Genomic DNA, 23,006 nt, shown 5'->3' on the forward strand with positions numbered 1-23,006 from the left:
ACCAAATTGCACTATTATGGTTTTACAAAAAATTTATGGTAATAGTACTAATATATATATTTATTTATGTTGGAACATATGTTACCATTGGTAAATTGATTTAGACAGTTATAACAACAATACACTATTATATAGACACCATTTTGATATTACATTACAATATCTCAATATATACATTTTCATTTCTACAGTTGCGTGTGAGTTAACCACAATAAAATTAAAGGTGCATTATGCAAGAGCTAAATCTGCCCATTGCAGGTCTTTCTTTAGGCCTTAAATGTTATATAAATTATGATTTATTAACTTGCCAATCATGTACCGGATTGAAACTTGACGCATTATGACCCCTGATTGTTCGAAAAATCACTTTTTAAGCTTGTGGACACTGTAGAGGTCACAATTTTTATCCGATTTAGATGAAACTTGAAATGTATGTTTATAACCCAAAGATCTTGGTTCCTTTTGATATTCACGCATATCGAACCGCAAGTTCCTGGATTATGGCCCCTGATTTTACGAAAACTCATATTTTTAGCTTGTGGTCCCCCTAGAGGTCACAATTTTTATCTGATTTAAAAGAACGTTCAAATATATCACTGTTACACCATAATAAGTCAAGTGGCATCATTACGATTCCACGGTTCCGGCGTGGTTTCCCCTTGTCAGTGATGCAGGACCGAGGGCCTGACAAGGACAGCTGTCTAGTCGTTCGGATGGGACGAAAAACTGAGGTCCCGTGTACACATTGGCTTGCACGTAAAAGATCCCTTGGCAGTTGAAATTCGATATAAGAGTAGGCCGTAGTGCCGCTGCCCGGGCAGCATTTCCCTCATAGCACACTGTATGGCGTATGCCCGTCTTCATTATCCCAGGTTAGGAGCAGAACAGTAGGACGTTAAACCCCATTTCATTTCATTTCATTTCGATTCCACGGTTGTACGTGACAAGGAGTAGGGTGGCCTGTCCAACCTCGTGGGTTTTCTCCGGGTCCTCCGGTTTCCTCCCACTGCTAAAGACCCCTACGTGCAAGCGAATTATTGAAATAAAATTGAACCATGTTAGTCCCGAAATGACCTAGTTTGTTTCGAGTAGACCTTAAACCCTCTCTCTCTCTCTCTCTCTCTCAATATATTGTATGTGGTCAGTGTGAAGTAGCAGATTTGTGCATTTATAACAACAATAATACACTAATCTACTGATATCAGTTTTATGTTTAATGTAAAATATATTATTCAAGAGCTAAATCTGTCTATTGCCGGTCTTTATTTTATGTTCAAAATGTTATGTAAATTATCATTTAGACATATATTAACATGACAAGCCTAAAATTGACTAACTGGACTGTCGGAAGGCTGAGATTTATATGGATTAAAACACCTGTGTGATTTAAGATTTAACTATAAAATGGATAATTGAGACAGTCAAGTACCATTGCTAGAAAAATAAACAATCTACGCTACATCTTCTTACAGTCATAACTTCAAATAGTCATACTGTAACTTTGCCCTAAGAATAAAGTAATTTGCATGAAATTTTCAATTCATGTATATACATTTTTCATTATTTTTTTTTTTTAACTAATTGAATCATAGGTTTCTAGTTCAACTGGCGTGGTTTCCATTCCCCAGTTGTATGTGACAGGGAGTAGGGTCGCCTGTCCAACCTTGTGGGTTTTCTCCAGGTCCTCTGGTTTCCTCCCACTGCTAAAGACCCCTACACGCAAGCAAATTATTGAAATAAAATTAAACCATAAGTTAGTCCCAAAATGACCTAGTTTGTGTGTAGTGGTTGTTAAACCCCATTTCTCTGTCTCTCTATCTTGATCAGGTATTAGTGTAAATCACAAAAAAAACCCCAAGAAAATATGCGACAATTTTTGTGGACTGTTGTAGGGCATATTCTTTGTTGCTAGCCTTTATTTATAAACTTGTATTCCTTTAAATTGTTAAACTTAATAAATAAAAACAACCTACATGTATCCATTGAACTAGAACCTCTGGGGTGACCTTGATACATGTACTACATTATATTCTTCTCTCCACCTATCATCATTAAAACTAGTTTTAAAAGTGGTTTTTATGCATGAGTGCTCAGTAAAGTTTGTAGCAATTACAGGTACTCAGATGAACTTTTTCAGAAAGTTTCGATATAAGAGTAGGCTGTAGCGCCACTGTCCGGACAAAATTTCCCTCATGGCAGTGGCACACTGGATGACGTATGCTAGTCTTCATTAGCCCAGTCGGAGCAAAACAGCAGGACATTTAACCCCATTTCATTTTATTTCCCCTGAGAGAGAGAGAGAGAGAGAGAGAGAGAGAGAGAGAGAGAGAGAGAGACAAACAGACAGTGTCATTTCGAGACTAACATTTAACATATGGTTCAATTTTATTTCAATAATTCGCTTTCACATAAGGTTCTTTAGCAACTGAGGACACAGAAAAAAACACACGAAGTAGGACAGGCGACCCTCCTCTGTCAAATTTCAAGCAGGGAATTGAAACCATGCTGCATGACTCAATGACAGACCTTGTGATTTCAGTGCTCATGTTAAACTACTACCCCCCCCCCCCCCCCCCACCCCGACAGTTGGAATTTAAATTCAAATGAAATGGTGGGGTTAATGATTGATTTAATTAGTTGATTGCAGTCAATTGTTTTATTATGCACTTGGTGGAGCTTGAATCAGGATCTGAAGAGAGTTTTTGTATCGGTCAAAAATCAGTGTGTGATTGTACAACTATTCTACTTTGAAGCTGGTGTACATCTGCTTTATATAGTGAAAGGAATCACTTTTATTATTATGATTTATAGCCATACTTATTTACCAAACTCATCAAATTGTCCGAGCTAGGGGATTTTTTTTAGGAGAGTAATTTTTGACTTTTGAAAATTAAAGGGGAGCTCCTTTCAGCTCACCAGCCAAATATAACAAACATTGTCTGAGCTTGTACCGTAGGTGACCTTGTGTTGAAGTGTTTCACCGATGACTGAACACAGCAATAATAATAATAATAATAATAGTATTGTTGACATGACTGTACTGGTGTGTCCGAATTATATACGTTGTACATATATATTTATTAGAAAATAAGTCAGAAGTCATATTGCTCATTGATAGATAAAGGTGCTAAACCTCTTAGTCTACCGCAATATGTCCCTTAATATTTGAAATTAAAAACACAAGTTAGAAATCAATATTGGTCCATTTCAATCAATATTGATGTTGTTGCATGTACATGTGTATCTTGCTGTGAAAATATGGAATCCTAATATTCAATATTTAAGACACAATGAATGCTGTATAATCAGTACACAAGTCATGTATTCTATGGTTTCTGGCTTCATTTGTAATGAAAAATGAAAGATATATCCCACAGGACAATGAGGAAGTAATTAGTAATTACTGATTCACAAACAACGAAATGATAATAATTACACATGCAGACGTAAACGGCTGTTGTTCAATTTAGACTATTCGCATATTTCACCAAACATTATTGACTAGAAATTACAATAATTGTTTTAACAATTGAATATAAATCACTTTAAATATATTCATATTACATTGAAGTAGCTAAGTCCCTAACTCAGTATCATCCCAATGAATTATTTGTCAATTTAAATCAATATTGTTGTTGTAATCTTACTGGGAAAAGGTGGGCTTCTGATATCCAATATTTAAGACAAACTAAACATTTTACCACTGGTACACGAATCGTGTACCATAATACATGTATGTTTCAGCGCCATTTGTAACAAGGGACTCGAAGAACGAGGCTAGGCATATTCCACAAATCATGTCAAACGGTGATGTCATATTCTTATCTGGAGAGCATGCACAATAAATACTATCCTGTAGACTGGAATAACCAGATGCTAGAGATTGCCGTTCAGTTGAGACTTCTGCCATATTTTGCCGAACATAACTGATCGTAAATTAGGGTAAAAATGGAAACAATTGAATGTAAATCATTTTATATACATTCATATTACATTATTACATTGTATATATGTGTTGGACCCATTTGTGTCAATTTCTAGGTCCCAAATATTAGCGATTTAGCTCCTTTATTAGGTGCTTTTAGACCCATTTTCGTCTCCAAAGCATAGAACCATATGCCCTTTAACATTGTGAAACTGATACTATTCACTTGTAAACCTAATCGTTTTACTAATCAAATGTTTTGTCATTAAATCATAAGGATCATTATTTTAAACTTATGTTTATTATGTATAGAAGAATGTGGTTAGAAATTATACAGTAGTCATTAATTATCAGGTGTGTAACAAGCTGTTAAAGATGTTAATTCTAGTGCAAAAATGTAACAAACCTAACCAATCACTAGTCACAGTCTTAACACCTAAGGGACATAACACATACTAATGGACCACACCGTATTTACTGACAATTTGAACTGACTAAACATTGACGACTTACATTGTAGATGTGTTTGTGTCATACATTTTCATTTGTAAAAGTGAATGATATCAACTTATTCTTCCTAACTCTTACGAAACCAATAAAATCAACATTACAAACAATTTTTGGTTTACACCAGATTTCTGAGTTCAGTTGTTAGAAATGTATATATATATTTCAATGTATATATAATGTATATATAATTTATATTTGGCAGTGTATTATATTTTTCTGATTAGTCCGTACGAGACATATTACATAATATTCACTTATATCCACTTTTGTTATCAAAACTATTGATCAACTTTAAATTGCCATTTTGTTTTGTTTGAGTCCGATCTAGTCTATTCATTTTCTGACTCTTCTCGTTAAACTCGGTGACTCAGTGAGTTAAGTACAGGCTCACTAATCAGGAGGTTCGGGTGTCGGTCGAGATGGAAAACATGACAGGAACAGCGTCTAGTTATTTGAGGGGACTGTGCACATTAAAGAAGCCTTAACAGTTGCAATTTGATGAAGAGTAAGCCGAAACGCTGCTGTCTGGGCAAAATTGCCCTTGCCTTGTAGCACAAAATGAAATGGGGTTTAATGTCCTACTGTTCTGCTCCTAAACTGGGCTAATGAAGATGGGCATACACCATACATACTGCCAAGGGATCTTTTACGTACACGCCAATGTGTACACGGGATCTCAGTTTTTCGTCCCATCCGAAAGACTAGACAGCTGTCCTTGTTAGGCCCCCTGTCCTGCATCACTGACAAGGGGAAACCACGCCGGAAAATATGGATGAATGCCTTGTAGCACACTCAATGACATATCTTCATCAGTCTATACAACAATAAACCCCTTATCATTTCATTTCATTTCCGTATAACACTTGCTGATGAATCACCTATTTCCCCAAACAAAACTTTGTGATAACTTTAGTAGGTCATTGTCATAATTATTTCTTTGGTGACATATTTGTATATTTATATCATATTTTATTATGTTTCCTTTTATTTGTTTTATTCATAAATTTTTAATTGAATCAAAACTTCCTGTTTAACACCAGTCTGTTTGTATATGACTCAGTTTAATTTAGGAAAACAGTAATGTGAAGAGCATAGTTCGAGTGAATTGGTTCAGTTTGACACACTGCATGGCGTATGAGTGGGGTTGGGTGGCTGAATGGGTGGCTGAATGGTTATCGCTTGCACGTTGGATCAGAAGGTCTGTCATTGAGTCAAGTGGTGTGGTTTCGATTCCACATTTGTGCGGGACAACGAGCAGGGTCACCTGTCCAACCTCATGGGTTTTCTCTGGGTCCATCGGTTTCCTTCTACTGCTAAAGACTTCTAAAATAAAAATGAACCATATATGTTAGTCCCGAAAATAACCTAGTTTTTGTTGTGTGGAGGATACCCTCTCTCTCTCTCTCTCTCTCTCTCTCTCGCTCTCATATATTCATATATTTTTGTCCCCCCCCCTTTTGAAAAAAGCAGGGGACTATTAAAATGGGTTCTTCTGTCTGTCTGCCCATCTGTCTGTCTGTTACACTTTTTGGGACACAATAACTCACCTTCTAATTGAGCTAGAATGTTCAAACTTGTTTAAGTTTTCATGAAGAGAGCCCAAGGTCTCCCTTATGTGGAATTCTTGCATGAAAATGTATACATGAATACGAATGTGATAAGAAGGATGAGAGTCAGTGGGCGTTAAACAATTAGTGTTCCATCTCGGTGAAGAAGCTTAACAACTTTGATTGTGAGCGTCAAACATTATCTTGCCTGGCAATCTATCTTTTTATTTATTTTATCGCTTGGTATTGCTTTGTGCAGAACATGTACTGGTTATGTGCACGCCTGCGAACTCCATTCTTCTTCGAATTATTGGGTGTTCCCAATAATAATATTTGCATGTACTATCATGTGCTTAATATTAACAATTAGTCGTGAAAAATTCAGGCATGTACAGTACATGTACTCTGCTCTGAGGATAGTGACATAATCACATTGAAAAAAATATTCAATTAAGAGGTTGCAAGGTGCTGTGCTGTTTACCCAAAGAGCTTGTTCTCTTTTTTTCTCCAATATATATAGTTGGCATTTTGCATTTTTCAGTAAATGTACCGGTACAAAGATTGATTTTTTAACATCTAAATAAGAAAATGAAACCAAAATATCAATGGTAGACAATCGTCCTATTTCGGATTCAATCAGACTTAAAAAAGGCCCATCATAACTAGATTCGGTACTTTAGCTTGGTTTAAAGAGAAGACATAGACTGTAAAATAAAAACAACGGTCTGTTGCTTTAAATGTTTGCTGTATTTATTTGTACAGAAGAGCAGGACAATAAACCCTATTTTATATTGTATTTTAAATATTTGAACTTGTTGATATAGGAGTGGTATTTTAATGTTTGGTCTCGGTTGTTATAATTAAGACCACTCCCATATCAACCATAATGATTACAGTGTTAGTGACAAAAACATCTCATGGTAATAATTCTGTCAAGTATTCAGATGAATTGACAATTTCATAAAAGTTGACAATCTTTTTCGAACGAAATTTAATTTTTGACAGCTTAATTCATGCTTTCTTAAGTAAACAAAATAAAAATTTTAACGGTTGATAACCCAGCACTATTACATGTAGGACCTTTTGGCTTGTTTGTATTGTCTGTGGGGTATGTTGAATGTTGAGAGATATTTTCACTTCGTCATATGGTTATAAATACTGTTTAATGGATGGGATGCAAGTGAGATGTATAGCATATTTTAAGGGGTAGAGTAGTCTACTACGTGTATCTCTGAATGATAACAATGTATAATATTAGAGAAATAGAGAAACCTGTGTGATGGGTGAATGTATAATATTAATAATTATAAATTTAAGATACCAAAATTCCCCAAGTCTGTGTGGGATTGGAATATGTAATAATATTAAGGATATCAAAAGCCTGTTTGCGATGAATGATTGTATAATGATAAAGAATATTATTAGGAAAATCGAGAGTTCCATGTCTGTGTGTGATGAATGATGGATAATATTAAGGATATCCAAAGTATGTGGGATTGCAGCGTTTGATATTAGGGAAATCAAATGTATGTGGAATTGCAGTGTTTAATATTAGTATAGATATCAAAAGTATGGGGGATTGCAGTGTTTAATATTAGGGATGTGGGATTACAGTGTTTAATAGCATGGAGTCAAAAGTATGCAGAATTGCGGTGTTTAATATTTTGGAAATCAAAAGTAAGGGTGATTGCAGTATGATATTAGAGATACATGTACATTGTATGTGTGATGTATAATATTAAAGAAATCTAGTGTTCCAAATCTGTATGCGATGTGTGATGTTTAATATTAGTGAAATGCGAGAGTTTAAAATCTGTATGCAATGTATAAAATGTCACGAAAGCTTTTATAAGCAATATCGAAATCTAAAGAAGTCTGATCTGTGAATGAGATTTTAGGGTGTGGTACATGTAATAATAATGTTAAAATCTTGTCTTTTGTTCAAGGGTAATCAATACCTCAGTCAACCAGATTCTCTCTCAATATAAAATCAATAGAAAACTATTATACATTGTATATTAACTAGTGTATATGAAACTTCTTTACGGTATATATTAATCAGTGTACATGAAACTATTATGAATTGTAAACATAACTAGTGCATATTAAACTATTATACATTGTATTCATATTATAGCCAGTGTATATGAAACAATTATACATTGTATACATATACTGTATATTATCCAGTGTATATGAAACAATTATACATTATATTAACCAGTGTATATAAAACTATTATACTTTGTATGCATATAGTCAGTATATGGAACTATTATACATTGTATACAATGTATATGAAACTATTATACATTGTAATTGTATGCATATTACATACAGTATATTATCCAGTTTAATTGATAATACAATGGGTTTAAGTCTTACTGTGCTGCACTGACGGGGCTATTGAAGACAGACACACACCATACAGTGTGCTATTAGGGAAATTTAAGCAGACATCGGTACTTTGGCCTACTCTTATTTCCAATTCGAAATGTGAAGGTTTTTATTATGTGCACGGTCTTGCCAGTGTGTGTGTCCTAGTATTGGTCGAAACAGTTTCTCAGGGTGGAGGGCTTGGCAAAGAACAACATCTTGTTGTTTTTTTTCTCATTTCTTGTTAGTGTTCAATTTATTCAATAAATATTTACATATTACAAAGATACAATAATTATGGGATCTGAAAACAGGTATATAGAAATCATTTACTTAAATATAAATAAATTACACTGTAGAAAGAAAGATGTTTACTCTCAATTAATTAATCGAAAAGGTATATTGGATATTGGACAAATGATTTAATATACAGAAGGTAGTTTGGTTAGTGAAATGATCATGATGTTTATAGTATGTAAGGGTATGCAAACCTTGTCCTTTGGATGGGACAGAAAACTCTGCATGTAATAGAACTATTCGACAAAGAGTGGGTAGCAACATTTCCTTTCATATCACACTGCATGGTGTGCGGCTGTCTTCATTAGCAGAAAAATAGGACGTTAAACACCATTTCATTCATACACCTCTAATAGACCTGTATATTTTTACGTGTTATGAAAATTCACTGTACTATACTGTCTCTGTATATATTTTTATTATATTTTTCAGATAAAACCAGGCCATTCAAATTCAAATCAAGATTTTAGGTAAGAATCTTTATTTTAATTGTGTTCTGTTCAAGATATCATAATAATTCCTTGGTTCATGAATATTGTTGATGCGATCCACTTATCAACTTAATCATTACAAGTTAATTTGGGAGACGGTGAGCTACTCCCAATAAGTACATTTTATTTTATTTTTTGTGGTGTAAAAGTATATTTTAGCTTTAGGACGTTTGTCTAGTCTAACTCAGGCACTTTTAATCATACGGTCTGTTATTAAGGTCGCCCACTGTTAAAGTCCCTAGGATGCAAACAAATTATTGATACATGTACCATGTGTTAGTCCCAAAATAAACTATATGCCTGCACTTTATCATCGAAATTTCTTGATATTATTAGATAGTTTTAGCTCTGGCTCACTTTGATTTTTGAATAATCTTTTGAATGCTGTCACGGCTGCATGTAGATTTATTTTACGATTGGCTTTATACACAATCTTTGTGCTTTGGAGATGAAGCAGTCTACTGATTTTCAATGATTTCTGCCCTGATAATGAGTTATTGCCCTTGATCACTTTGAAAGTCTTCTAACTCTTTAAGTTGCTAAAGTTTTCATCTGAAGAAGTCTATTGATTTCCAATGATTACTTTGGTGTTTCTGCTCTTGATCGCTTTGAAGATTCTTGTGGTTGCTGTAGCAGCTAACATTAGCATCTGATTGATGTGCTGTTTAGGTTAATTCTGGCAAGAATCCTTTCTGATAATTACTTAATTACTACATAGGTTATTGCACTTGATAACATTTTAATGCCTTGCTCAAGTGACCTGTAAAATACTTAGTCATATAGATTTGCTTCTATCGGTGTATGTTCATTGCTTGGCAGCCTCTTTTTCTTTTTAGTCTGAAATATTTAAAGATTTATGAATATTACTACATAGGTTGTTGCCCTTGGTAAACTTTTAGTGTCTTGTACTGGTAAATGCTCAAGTGCGATATATAAAAGACTCACATCTTTTAATGTGGACTGCTTGGGCGATTGGCTGATGGGGGCATATATTTCGTTTCCTGGCAGCTCATGTTTTCTTTTAGTCTGTATTATTGAATGATTTCCGATAATTACGTCGTGTCTTGCATTTCTTGCCCTTGATATCTCTTTATCAGGCAATTTACCTCTGTTGGTACATGTTTCGTTTTCAGGCAACCCATATTTTGTTTTAGTCTTATAAATTACACACGTTGACATTCCCATCAATGACACTGTTACTATGGGTTATTGCCCTTGTAACTTTTTATCAGACAATTTACTACCGTGGACATATATTCCTTTTCCTGGGAACCCATTTTTCTTGTAATATTGCACCGTCTAAAGTGTATATTACACACATTGACACTGTTATTATTTATACATGTATAAAAATAGAGAACGTGGTGAAGCATAGCCAATGTTTAGGTAAAAACTAATGTTAATAAAGATTTGTTTATTTAATTGATCGTTTTCCCCAGTGGTTCCAGTCAATAGTATGATTATTGATCTAATGAAAGTAAACAAAGGATATACTCTGCTTCTTTTACCTAGTGTGAATGATGCTTGACCACACCATAGTATATTAATTAATAGGAAGCAGTGTTGCCTTAGTAAGACACTGGCTTGCTAGGTTCGCTCCTGGTGTTGGACGGTAAATTTCCTGCATGGTTTTATCTTGTCATAGAACCGGACAAGGAACAGTTGTCTAGTCATTCGGATGGTACAGAAAATTTATGTGCATGTAGAAGAACCCTTTAGATTTGGAATTTGATTAAGAGTTGGTGGAAAATCCGCTGTCTGGGCAAAATTTCACTATAAGTATGGTGTATCGCCATCTTCATTTAACCATTTGTTTATTAACTGATAAAAACCAACCGTATCCAGTCTTGGTATCAGCTTAAAAGTTAAACATACAATACTAGAGCCATGAACAAACTAACTGAATCTTTGAAAACTTTAATTTAAAGATACATTATGGGAGATAAGATAAAGAGATGGCAGTTCTCGCTATAATAGTTAAAACAAGATAGTGTAAAGGTAATTTGCTGAAAATTTCAGTCAAATTGATCCACTATGAGCCGAGAAAGAAGCCGGTGAAATTTTTGCATAGTCTTGGTTATCATTACTAAAATCATTAATATAAACAGCATAGTCTCGATTATCCACTTTTTCAGATTTAATTAACTTTGGCCGTTAGCGGCATATAGGAATCTAATCCAGCCTACATCGAAGGCTAGCCTTGACATCGAGAGTTTATTATGGTCTGGATAAGTTAATTAATGTCTAATTGATAATTTAGATGACATTTCAGGCTTAAAGAAAGACTTGTAATAAGCAGATTTTGCTCTTGCATAATGCATGTTTAAGCAATTAAAAGTTATTGAATATAAATATATATTGAACCATATGTTTGTCTTGAAATGACCCCCTCTCTCTCTCTCTCTCTCTCTCTCTCTCTCTTGATTGTCTAATATGGATTGCAAGAGGTAAGAGTGACAATTTCACACAGTGGAAGTTTTTCCTTATGAACAGGTCTGAAATACGATCACTCTTTACCAGCACGACCATGGCACTGTAGCAAAGATCTAAGATCAAAATAGCCAGACATACAGCATTGATGACCATTGAATTTTAACACCTGGCTGCCGTTTACATACTCATATATCTATCTTGCAACCCACTATTTCTCAATCCAGTTGTCTACCTGTTAACTTGTAGAGATTCTATAAATCAAACCAAGTGTGATTAGGTCGTTGACACATTTCAATAAGGAAACAGTGTATTGATTTATTATTAGACTCCCCCACAGTCGTGTCATTTAAAGTACTCAGCTTTTTAACTGTTAATACTACACTTGGTGTGAAGGAGCTGGAGGAGAACATGTATATATCAGTATTGTATATTCTCATGTTATACTCAAAATAAAATATTGTATAAATTCAATCAACGATCTGGAGGAATATATACTTGTATACTCATGTATATTTTTGGGTTTAAAAATATTGTTTAAACCCAACCAATGTCTCAACTGTTAGTGATTATTCTTTAACAAGATAGGACTCTGTAGATTTCATGTTAGACCGGAGGCTGAGCGCGGGGGGTGTCCATCAAATGGGCACAAAACCAGACCCAACTTTTCTAGGGTGAAATTTTGCGTAGAATACGATGCCGAGTGGTAATCAGTCCGCCGTTGGGGCGTTTTCGAGATATTCGGGGTCAAAGGTCAAATGAGTTCATTTGTACTGAAAGTGAATGCGTAGTCATTCTTGTATTATGAAAAGAAGCTGAAAATGATCGACAGTAATCACACTTTCAATAAAAATGTAAACTTGCTAAATTCATCTTTAGTCTTAGGGACCCTGGAGGTCAAAAGGTAAAATTTACCGTTTTTGCACTAGGGAGATTTAAAGCAATAAAATGTCAACGTAAGATATAAAAACTAAAGCGAAACCTGTTCTAATTAATAATAGGAACATTTAAAATGTATCTTTAGGTGGTCTTAGCACAGAACATTTACTTTGGAACGTCGAAAATGATCTTGCATAACAGAACCAACACATTTTGAAACCTTTTTCAAAAATACGTAAAAACTGTCAAATCGAGATCTCTCCGATTTATTTTCACAACGATTGTTATACATAATGATACTAGTTATCTGAAAAACAATTGAATAGTTTCAGTGTTGGACTCCAGCCTGCAGGCCGCGTCACAAAGCCTGCCAAAATTTTCCTGCTAACATTGACCATTACGACATATATATCCTGTGAACTACTATGTACAATGCATTCGTCGGTTTTATCTGCGTCCATGTTCCGGCGAAATTCATAAAAACTCATAAAGAATTTGCAAACATTTAATCTCGTCGCCATATACGTGTTTTCCGTCGCAGATTAACGTCGGTTTTCCTAGACTGGGATTCCGTCGGTCCGGCGTCCACAATTGCTTGTGGACGCTCTAGAGGCTAAAGTTAATATCTGATTGACTTTAAATTTATACACAGTGTTTAAGGTCTTGAGACAAAGAAGCCTATTGATTTTCAGCGATTTCAGATAATTACTGCCAGAGTTATGGCCCTTGATCACTTTGAAAAATCTTGTGGACGCTCTAGAGGCCAAAGTTAATATCCAATTGACTTTAAATTTATACACAGTGTTTAAGGTCATGAGACGAAGAAGCCTATTGATTTTCAGCGATTTCCGATAATTACTGACAGAGTTATGGCCCTTGATCACTTCAAAAAATCTTGTGGATGCTCTAAAGGCCAAAGTTAATATCCAATTGACTTTAAATTTATACACATTGTTTAAGGTCATGAGACGAAGAAGCCTAATGATTTTCAGCGATTTCCGATAAATACTGCCAGAGTTATGGCCCTTGATCACTTCAAAAAATCTTGTGGATGCTCTAGAGGCTAAAGTTAATATCTGATTGAGTTTAAATTTATACACAGTGTTTGAGGTCATGAGACGAAGATTCCTATTGATTTTCAACGATTTCCGATAATTACTGCCAAAGTTATGGCGCTTGATCACTTTGCAAAATCTTGTGATGCTCTAAACCAAACAAATTCTAATAGTTTTCTGATAATTACTTCGTGAGTTGTTGCTCTTAATCAGATTTTAGTGTATTATAAATGTTTCATTACCGAAAAAAGTAAAAATATGCAACAACCCTTGTTGACTGCCCGGACGATTTAGTTGCTGTGGGCGTATGTTTCGTTGCCTGGCAACCTATCTTTATATTTTACGCTGACATTTATAACTTTAAATCTTCCTAGTGCTAAAACGGAAAATGTGACCTTTTGACCTCTATGATCACAAAGAACCAAGGTGAATCTAGCAAGTTTACATTTTTATTGAAAGTGTGATTACTTTCGATCATTTTCAGCTTATTTTCATGATACAAGAATGACTGCGCGTTCACTTTCAGTGCAAATGAACCCATTTGACCTTTGACCCCGAATATCTCGAAAATGCCCCAACGGCGGACTGATTACCACTCGGCATCGTATTCTACGCAAAATTTTACCCTAGAAAAGTTGGGTCTGGTTTTGTGCCCATTTGATGGACACCCCCCCGTGCTGAGCCTCCAGACTATGTGTTTTAAGGCTTTATTTAAACATAAATTATGCAAGAGCTAAATCTGTCTATTGCAGGTCTTTCTATAGGCCTTAAATGTTATATAAACTATTAATTAGACATTTTTTAACATGACAAGACCATAATCAACCCTTGATGCCATCTGATGGGTCCAATTTAAAACAGATTTGAATCCGATCTGCGGTTAAGCTTCTGTTGATGATTAACCGCAAAAATAGATGATCAAGACTTTGTTTATTATCGTAACAGTAACAATGACAATCAAGGCTACAGTGTTATTAAAATGAGGTTTTCTCAGCTCAGAGTGAAGTAATTTGATTAAAATTTTCAGCACATTCTATTTTTTAACTATACTTATAGCGAGAACTGTCGATGCTTTATCTTATCTTCCATAATGCGGCTTCAACATATTGTAAACTATTGCTTTGAGTTAAGAGATATCTAAAGTTTCTATTTCGTTTTATTGTTTTTTTTGCCACCATCTTTTTTTCTGAGATTGTTACCAGTCACCTTTCAAGCTTGTGCATTGGCGTGTGTGTCTGCTATCTGCTCAATATCTGTATAGGTTTGGGAAGCCACGGTTGGCTCAGTGAGTAAGACGTCTGCTCGTGAACCTGCTGGTCCCGTGTTCGATTTCTGTGTTAACCGAGAAAGTTCATCTGGATTTTCCGACATACTTTCCCCTTGTCATTGGTGTATGATGGAGGGCCTGGTATATTCATTTGGATGGGACACAAAACTGAGGACCTTGTGTACACATTGCTATACTCGCAAAAGAATCCTTAGTAGTTGGAATTGGAAATAAGAGTAGGCAAAATTTTCCTCATAACTCACTGTATGGCATATGGTCATCTCATTTATATGTTTGCAAACCGCCAATAGATAGTATTTAAAAAATAAGAATTAAAGGGACATAATGTAAGATTAGATAAAGAGTTTATAGTTCTCACTATTATAGTTAAAAATAGATAATGAAAACAGAATATGCAGAAAATTTCTGTAAAATTGCTTAACTCTGAACCAAAATATTAGCGATATTAATAACGTTATTTAATTACAATAATAATCAAAGTCTTGATTATCCATTTTTACGTTAAATTATCCATCACAAAATGTATTCAAATCCACTAAATATCGCAAGCTAACGATGGCATCGAGAGTTGATTAAGGTCTGGATAAGTTAATTAATGTCTGATTATTTAATTAAGATAACATTTCTGGCCTAATGAAAGACCTGCAATTGGCAGGTTTAGCTCTTGCATAATGCATATTTAAAATAATGATACATTATCTGCATTTTTCTCTAATATATCAGATTCATGCTAATAATGTAGTTTGCAAGGGAGTCTATAGAGTTGAAATGATGCATTGAGACTTTCAGGAATCTGGTGGAACTAATTGGACGCTGTGTGTATAGCTTGAATCAAATAGTTTCCATTATTTATAGTGTCAAGAATGGTAAATCAATCAATATAATACAGTATGTTGTAGAAAATCAACACATAATTAATTCACACGTTATCACTCTCTATATTATAACTGGATGATATTTCTTTATTGACACATTATCACTGTCTAGATGATATTTATTAGCCCAGTCAGTGCAGAAAAGTAAAATGTTAAATCCCATTTCATTTCACTATTTCTTTATTAACATGTTATCATTGTCTATTGTTTTAGTAGGGCTGGACGATATTTTTTTATTGACATATTATCATTGTTTTAGTTGGACAAGAAGATATTTATTCCTTTCTTCATTAGCCAAGTTGGTGCAGAGAAGTAGGGTATTAAACCCCATTTCATTTCATTTCTTGATATTTCTCTATTGACATAAATATCACCATTGTTTTAGTAGGACTGGACGATATTTACTTTATAGCTATAATAATGGTGTAAACATTCACAGTACATGTATATATAGAGCTTGGCGATATCCCTGGAAACAGATATTGTGATATTTTCAAAAAATATTGCGATATATTACCACAATATTTTATAACATGTGAATAATTTAAGTTTAGCACCCTTTAAATGTAAAAAAAACATGCATAAAATGTTGAAATATCCCTGGAGTAGTCACGTAACATTATTAAAAGTACATATGCACCGAATTTTCAAACAAAATCTAATGAGCTAGTTCAGACATAGATCTATCTATAGCCATGGAGACTTGCTTAAAGGGTGGGATAAATGTTATTGTTGTTTATTAAAGGGGGATTGGATGGCTGAATGGTTAGCGTGCGCGCGCTGTATCATAAAGTCTGTCATTAAGTCGACTGGCGTGGTTTTGAATCCCTGGTTGTACGTGACACAGAGTAGGGTCGCCTGTCCAACCTCGTGGGTTTTCTCCGGGTCCTCCGGTTTCCTCCCACTGCTAAAGACCCCTATGCGCAAGCGAATTATTGAAATAAAACAAAACCATATGTTAGTCCCAAAATGACCTAGTTTGTGTCGAGTGGACGTTAAACCCCATTTCTCTCTCTCTCTCTTGTTTATTACAATTTTAATTTCCAATATATTAAAATTATGATATCTTAAAATTTAGAATATTTACATATGAAGGAGGCACAAAAAAGTAAAAAAAAAAAAAGAAGTTTGTGTTCTTTCTGCCATGCATGTTTTTATAGCTACAGGTACAGCAGGTATAATTTGATGCTATTCACTTAGCCTTGCAAACTCGTATTTTCTCATTCAATGTATACCTTCTTGAAAATGCATTATACAATACAAGAATACTAAATTAAACTATAAAACATAGTGCTATCTCAAAAAGTATCAAACGATTTAATCAAATAACAATTTTTCGGATCACGAACTGCCATGACATTGCTGATGCTGAATGATAATCAGTCAATCTCTACTGTTAGCATTATTTATATTGCTGCTCTTTTAAAAGTGTAAGTCGGGTGGAAAAGAGCGAGAAGTCACGTGACGAAAACAAAACTCTGTAACAGCGTTTGGAAACTTCGTGGAATGAACGCTCTGGAGTTTATAACAGTATTTATTCATCACCAAGCAATAAAATATCGTAAATAATATAAAAGAAAGTTATTTTTTCAATAGTTATGTTAAATATCTGAAGACAGTATTTTTGACTGTTTTATGGAAAACCGAAATATCCCCCAGCTCTATGTATATATGCATATATTGCTGACCTCATTTCAATATTATGGTGCTTCAAGCAAGTGTTTTTATACCCCCACATTTTCATGTGGACGTATTATGCCGTCGCCCCTGTCCGTCCGGACGTTCGTTCATCCGTCCACAATTTGTTTGTGGACACTCTACAGGTCACAATTCTTATCCGATTTTAACGAAACTTGAAATATAGGTGTATCTCCAAAAGATCTCGGCTGCTTTCGATATTGGCATGTATCGGATCGAAACTTCATGGATTATGGCCCCTGTTTGTACGAAAAATCACGTTTTTAGCTTGTGGACACTATAGAGGTCACAATTTTTATCCGATTTTGTTGAAACTTGAAATATAAGTTGATAACCCAAAGATCTCGGTTCCTTTCGATATTCGCGCATATCGGACCTTAACTTCCTGAATTATGGCCCCTGATTGTACAAAAAATCACGTTTTTAGCTTGTGGACCCTATAGAGGTCATAATTTTTATCCGATTTAAAAAAACGTTTTATTATATCACCGTTACACCCTGAGGATGGCTGAGTTCGAATTTCATGAAAATCGGCCCAAAATTGACAGACAAAATGGCTGCCGTTCGTTCTCAAATAGCGTAAAAATATGGTATATCAAGGTTGTGGACCCTATAGAGGTCACAATTTTTATCGGATTTTGTTGAAACTTGAAATGTAAGTTTATAACCCAAAGATCTCAGTTCCTTTCGATATTCGCGCATATTGGACCGTAACTTCCTGAATTATGGCCCCTGATTGTACGAAAAATCGTGTTTTTAGCTTGTGGACCCTACAGAGGTAATAATTTTTATCCGATTTGAAAAACCGTATTATTATATCACCGACCGACAAAATGGCCGCCGTTCGTTCTCAAATAGCGTATAAATATGGTATATCAAGGTTGTGGACCCTATAGAGGTCACAATTTTTATCCGATTTTGTTGAAACTTGAAATGTAAGTTTATAATCGAAAGATCTTGGTTCCTTTCGATATTCGTGCATATCGGACCGTAACTTCCTGAATTATGGCCCCTAATTGTACGAAAAATCGCTTTCTTTTTAGCTTGTTCTCTATCCATCTCTCGAAAATGTGGGCGTATCCTGCCTGGCAGCCGCTGATTTCTGATATTTTGTCAATAGTGTTTTTTTTTATTATTTCGTAAGATATACATGTACATGTATACATGTATATATAATATATGGATATATGAATCATTAAAAATGACTGTCTCTCATTAATGTCAAAAATAACCATTTTGTCTGTAAAGTAAATATCAAAGGTGAAATAACTAATGAACAAAGAAATTCTAAATAAACATTTCAGATTCTTATGAACTCACAAACAATATGATATGTCATTGAAATTTATGTCTCATTCATGAATCATATACATGTATGTGAGATGTAGAAGCCTAACAAACGCAGCAAACTTTAGATTACTTGGTCTAGTGATCAAAAGTGTGTGTGTGAAACTATGAGGTCTGTCATTGAGTCAGTTGGTGTGGTTTCGATTCCCTGTTTGTACGTGACATGGAGTAGGGTCATCGGTCCAGACTCGTTGGGATTCTCAGGGTCCTCCAGATCCCTCCCACTGCTAAAGACCCATATGCGCTAGTGATTCATTGAAATAAATTTGAACCACATGTTAGTCCCAAAATGACCTACTTTCTGTTTCTGTTTGTTTTATTTATGGTGTGGTTCTCACATATTTCATGTACTCTATAAATAGATAATTAGAATAAAGAATTAGAAATACCAAAGGGTAAAAATTGAATTTCTATTGTTTGTGTAATTTGCTTCAGTTTCATGTTAATTTCGACCATTTTATTACATAGCATGTTTAACTGTAATAAAATTGTAATTAATTGATCTTGACACAAAAATATTTATAATGACTGTCATTCATATGTTATAAAGGCAGGTTTTATTCCAACTTGGTTTTATTTCCCTTCATGATAAATTTTGCTTTTTAATTTATCTCTTATTATAAGGGCCTCAATCTTGAGAATATAATTGATGAAGGAGAAATGAAAAGAGATTTACGCAATCTGATTAAAATACAGATCTATATTTTGTTTCGTTTTTTTATACTTTTGATGGCCTCTACTACATGAAGATCTGACCATTTGTAGTGGGAGGTCGCGTGAGGGGGCATACGAGCGACTTTTGACCCTATGATGTCAGACATTTGATTAACCAATCACCGTTTGTGTTTCTGGTGGGATACCCACAGTTCCGTGTGCTTCATGCCCTGCAAGAGCTAATCTCTCACATCAACCAGAACACATGTAATATAACAACTCTTCCAGATCCTAGTGTAGTACTAGTAGTAAAGACAAGTATTAAGTAAAAGAAGTTTTTTGAACTATAAAAACGAAAAGAAATAGGATCTGTGTTTTAATCAGATTGAGATTTAAGGTCCTACTTTTCTGCATACTGACTGGGCTAATATAATGAAGACAACTAGATGTTGTCCTTGCCTGGCTCTCCGTCCTGCATCCACAGACAAGTTAAAACCAAGCTAGAGAATTCCAGGGAACTATATCCACCGACACCGATATCGAAGCCCGGTCAACCGGGTTAGCATGTTGATGGAGGAGAAGCACTTTGTGGATCTGTTGCAATTTTTATTGCAGGTCTTTCTTTATGCCTTAAAAGTTATATAAACTATTAATTAGATATTTATTAACATGGCAAGACCATAATCAACTTTCAACCATAATCAATTCCACAGAATTGTGACCTGTATATTCTAGTTACTATATTGAAACAATTTAGGCTTATATTAATTTGCTTCCTTGTTGGTATGTTGAATATATAGACAAGTAATATAAGATATAAACAAAGTATAGTGATTAGTATAATTGCTCAAAATTGAAAAAAAAAGATTCTATATGGTTCAGCCAAATCTGTATTTTTTACATGTAGATGATAAAATTGGTGAAATGAAATGAAATAGGGTTTAACTAATGTTCTACATTAATTGTAACCCAGGTATCATTTAATCTTATGTATCTAGCACTAATTTCTTTCACATTCATTTGATATCCAATCTTTGTTTAAAAATTTGTAAAAACTGTTTAAAATCACCATAAATCATTTAATTTGTATTTCTGTCTGGTTTAAAGCTGACCATTCAATTTTGATAATGAGTGTCCAATTTAAAAGTGTTTAATTGCTCAATCACTGTTAAAAAATAAACAACCCAATTGATTAATAATTCATTTTTGAACAGTGGTCAGGAAATTAAATACTTGTAAATTGGACACTCGTTATCAAAATTAATCAGTCAGCTTTAAACTGGACACAAGTACAAATTAGATCATTTTTGGTGATTTTAAACGATTTTTACGAATTTTTAAACAAAGATTTGATATTAAACGAATGTGAAAGAAATTAGTGCTAGATACACAAGATTAAATGATACCTGGGTTACAGTGTTTTCTGCTCACCTACTGGGCTAATGAAGACAGGCATATGCAATACAGTGTGCTATGACTATGAGGGAAATTTTGCACAGACAGTGGCGCTACGACCTACTCTGATATTGAATTCTAACTGCTAAGGGATCTTTTATGTGCATGCCAATGTGTACACAGGACCTTGAATCTTCATCCCATCTGAAGGACTAGACATTGTCTCTTGCCTGGCCCTCAGTCCTGCTCCACTGACAAGGAGGAACCACGCTTGAAAATTCCGATAAATTTTCTCGGCCAATGCACGGATCGAACATGGGACCTCCAGGTTAGCAAGCCAATGTCTTACTCACTGAGCCAATGTGGTTCCCGATTTAATTGGTAAATGTCTTGTTTTTTTGGCTTGATTTGTTGCATTTTGCGATATATATTTTATTTTTTAAATAGATCCTCTGATTATCCCAAAATGATTTATCCTCCACTTGACACAAACTAGATCATTTGGGACGAACATGGTTCAATTTTATTTCAATTATTCGTTTGTGCGCAGGGGTCTTTAGCTGTGGGAGGAAACTTGAGGGCCCGAAGAAAATCCTTGAGTCTAAACAGATGACCTTACTCCCTTTCTCGTACAAGTTACAAGTGTGGCTGTGGACTCTAAACCATGCCACGTAACTCAATAACAGACCTTTTGATACAAAGTGTATGCGTTAAACCATTCGCTCCCCTCCCCCCCCCCCCCCCCCCATAGAATGTGAAGATAAAGCAGTTTATGTAATCTGGGTTTTTTTTATTATTTCAGACAACAAGATGATAATTTTTTCTCAACAGTACGATTGGATCCCCCTTTACTGGATTTTTCTGAACAGTAAGTAGCTTTCTGTGTAATAGTAATACAAAATTCATTTCATTTCATTTTTCTGTACCTAATGAAAACTGGGAAACACCATAGAGTGTAGTAATACTACTAGTATTTTGGTTTCCCTGGCAACCATTATTTATATATGATAATCATGATACAATTAGTTCATGGTATCAAGGTATCTGAAAATAGAAGAACTGATGGACAACAATTAATCTTCTACTTTTCTGCACCAACCGGGCTTATGAACACAGTGAATCGAAATGACGATTAGTGCCTGTATATAGTAGTTTTAGATTGATTACATATTGGTGGATAGGCTGACCTTGGTTCGATTATTAATGAATGTTTTTATTTCAGGCCAGTGGGGATGCCCCGTATGGAAAAAGTTACAGTTCAAAATACAGATACAAAAAATATGCTACATTTAGTTTCAATATCAGGCAGTACAGTTCACTTTCATTGTTCATTTTTTCAAGACAAAGTAAGAAAACTTTAATTTTACTTGCATCCAAACTAACAACCCGTGAATAGATCTCAAGCACCCATCTGCGCTAATGGAGTAAGAAAATGTTGACATGAATTGATTTTAAGACTAAATAGCCGACATTTAATTGATCATTTTCTATCCGCGGTGTCGTTCAACCCACCCATCAAGTTCTGTAGGGTTATTCGTTTGGACGCGGAAGTGTTGTTATTTTTGTGACACTAGCAGACTAATGTGTCGATGATTACTCTCGCAAATTGCATATATGGATTTGAATGATTGGGGTGTAATTATTCACACAGAGTAACCATACCCCTCCATCATTATTTAGATAATAGATGAAATTATAACGGGGCACACTGATGTAGATGGCTACTCTCGTAAATTCCAAATATGGATTTGCCAGTTGAGGGATAATTACTCGCACAGAATGATTTGCATGGGTAATCATTTGCCCAAGCGTTCTTTGAGTATGTTAAAAAGATTGAGCAACAAGCTACAGCAGTAGATTTGCTAAAAAAACAGAGTGAACAGAATGTGGAAAAGATAAGAAGTGTAGAAACGGTAACAAAATTTTCTGTATTTTCATCAATCTTGATCACCGAGACTTGACAAAGGAGGGTAGAATAACACTATGTACTGTAAAGTCGGAATTGAATGTTATTTTCTCCCCTCACGTCTGTTTGACAAGCCCTTCTAAACCATTGTGTTGTTTAATTTTGTAGGTGGTGCCCCCTGGTGGGAATACAACATTTGATGTGGTGTTTTTAGCCCGTCAGGTGGGCAATGTAGAAAATACACTTTATATCCGTACATCAATAGGCTATTTAAAATATCAGGTAAGATTCTCGTGTTAATATTCATATGGGTATGGGAGGGGGTGCAGGTTG

At 34.7% G+C, this 23,006-nt stretch overlaps 1 protein-coding gene across 3 annotated transcripts in view; it reads left to right on the top strand.

Moving 5' to 3' along the window:
• The window catches only part of LOC126831119 (transmembrane protein 131), a 77,569-nt gene that overhangs the window by 6,988 nt on the left and 47,575 nt on the right, over positions 1–23,006 (top strand). For all 3 annotated transcript variants that reach the window (XM_050561755.2, XM_050561754.2, XM_050561753.2), the window contains exons 3-6: positions 9,088–9,125; positions 21,570–21,635; positions 21,990–22,113; positions 22,842–22,955. In XM_050561755.2, the coding sequence (XP_050417712.1) occupies positions 9,088–9,125; positions 21,570–21,635; positions 21,990–22,113; positions 22,842–22,955 (342 nt within the window). The remainder of the gene's footprint in view (positions 1–9,087; positions 9,126–21,569; positions 21,636–21,989; positions 22,114–22,841; positions 22,956–23,006) is intronic.

This window comes from Patella vulgata, chromosome 8 (assembly GCF_932274485.2).
Source record: "Patella vulgata chromosome 8, xgPatVulg1.2, whole genome shotgun sequence".
NCBI classification, from domain to species: domain Eukaryota; kingdom Metazoa; phylum Mollusca; class Gastropoda; family Patellidae; genus Patella; species Patella vulgata.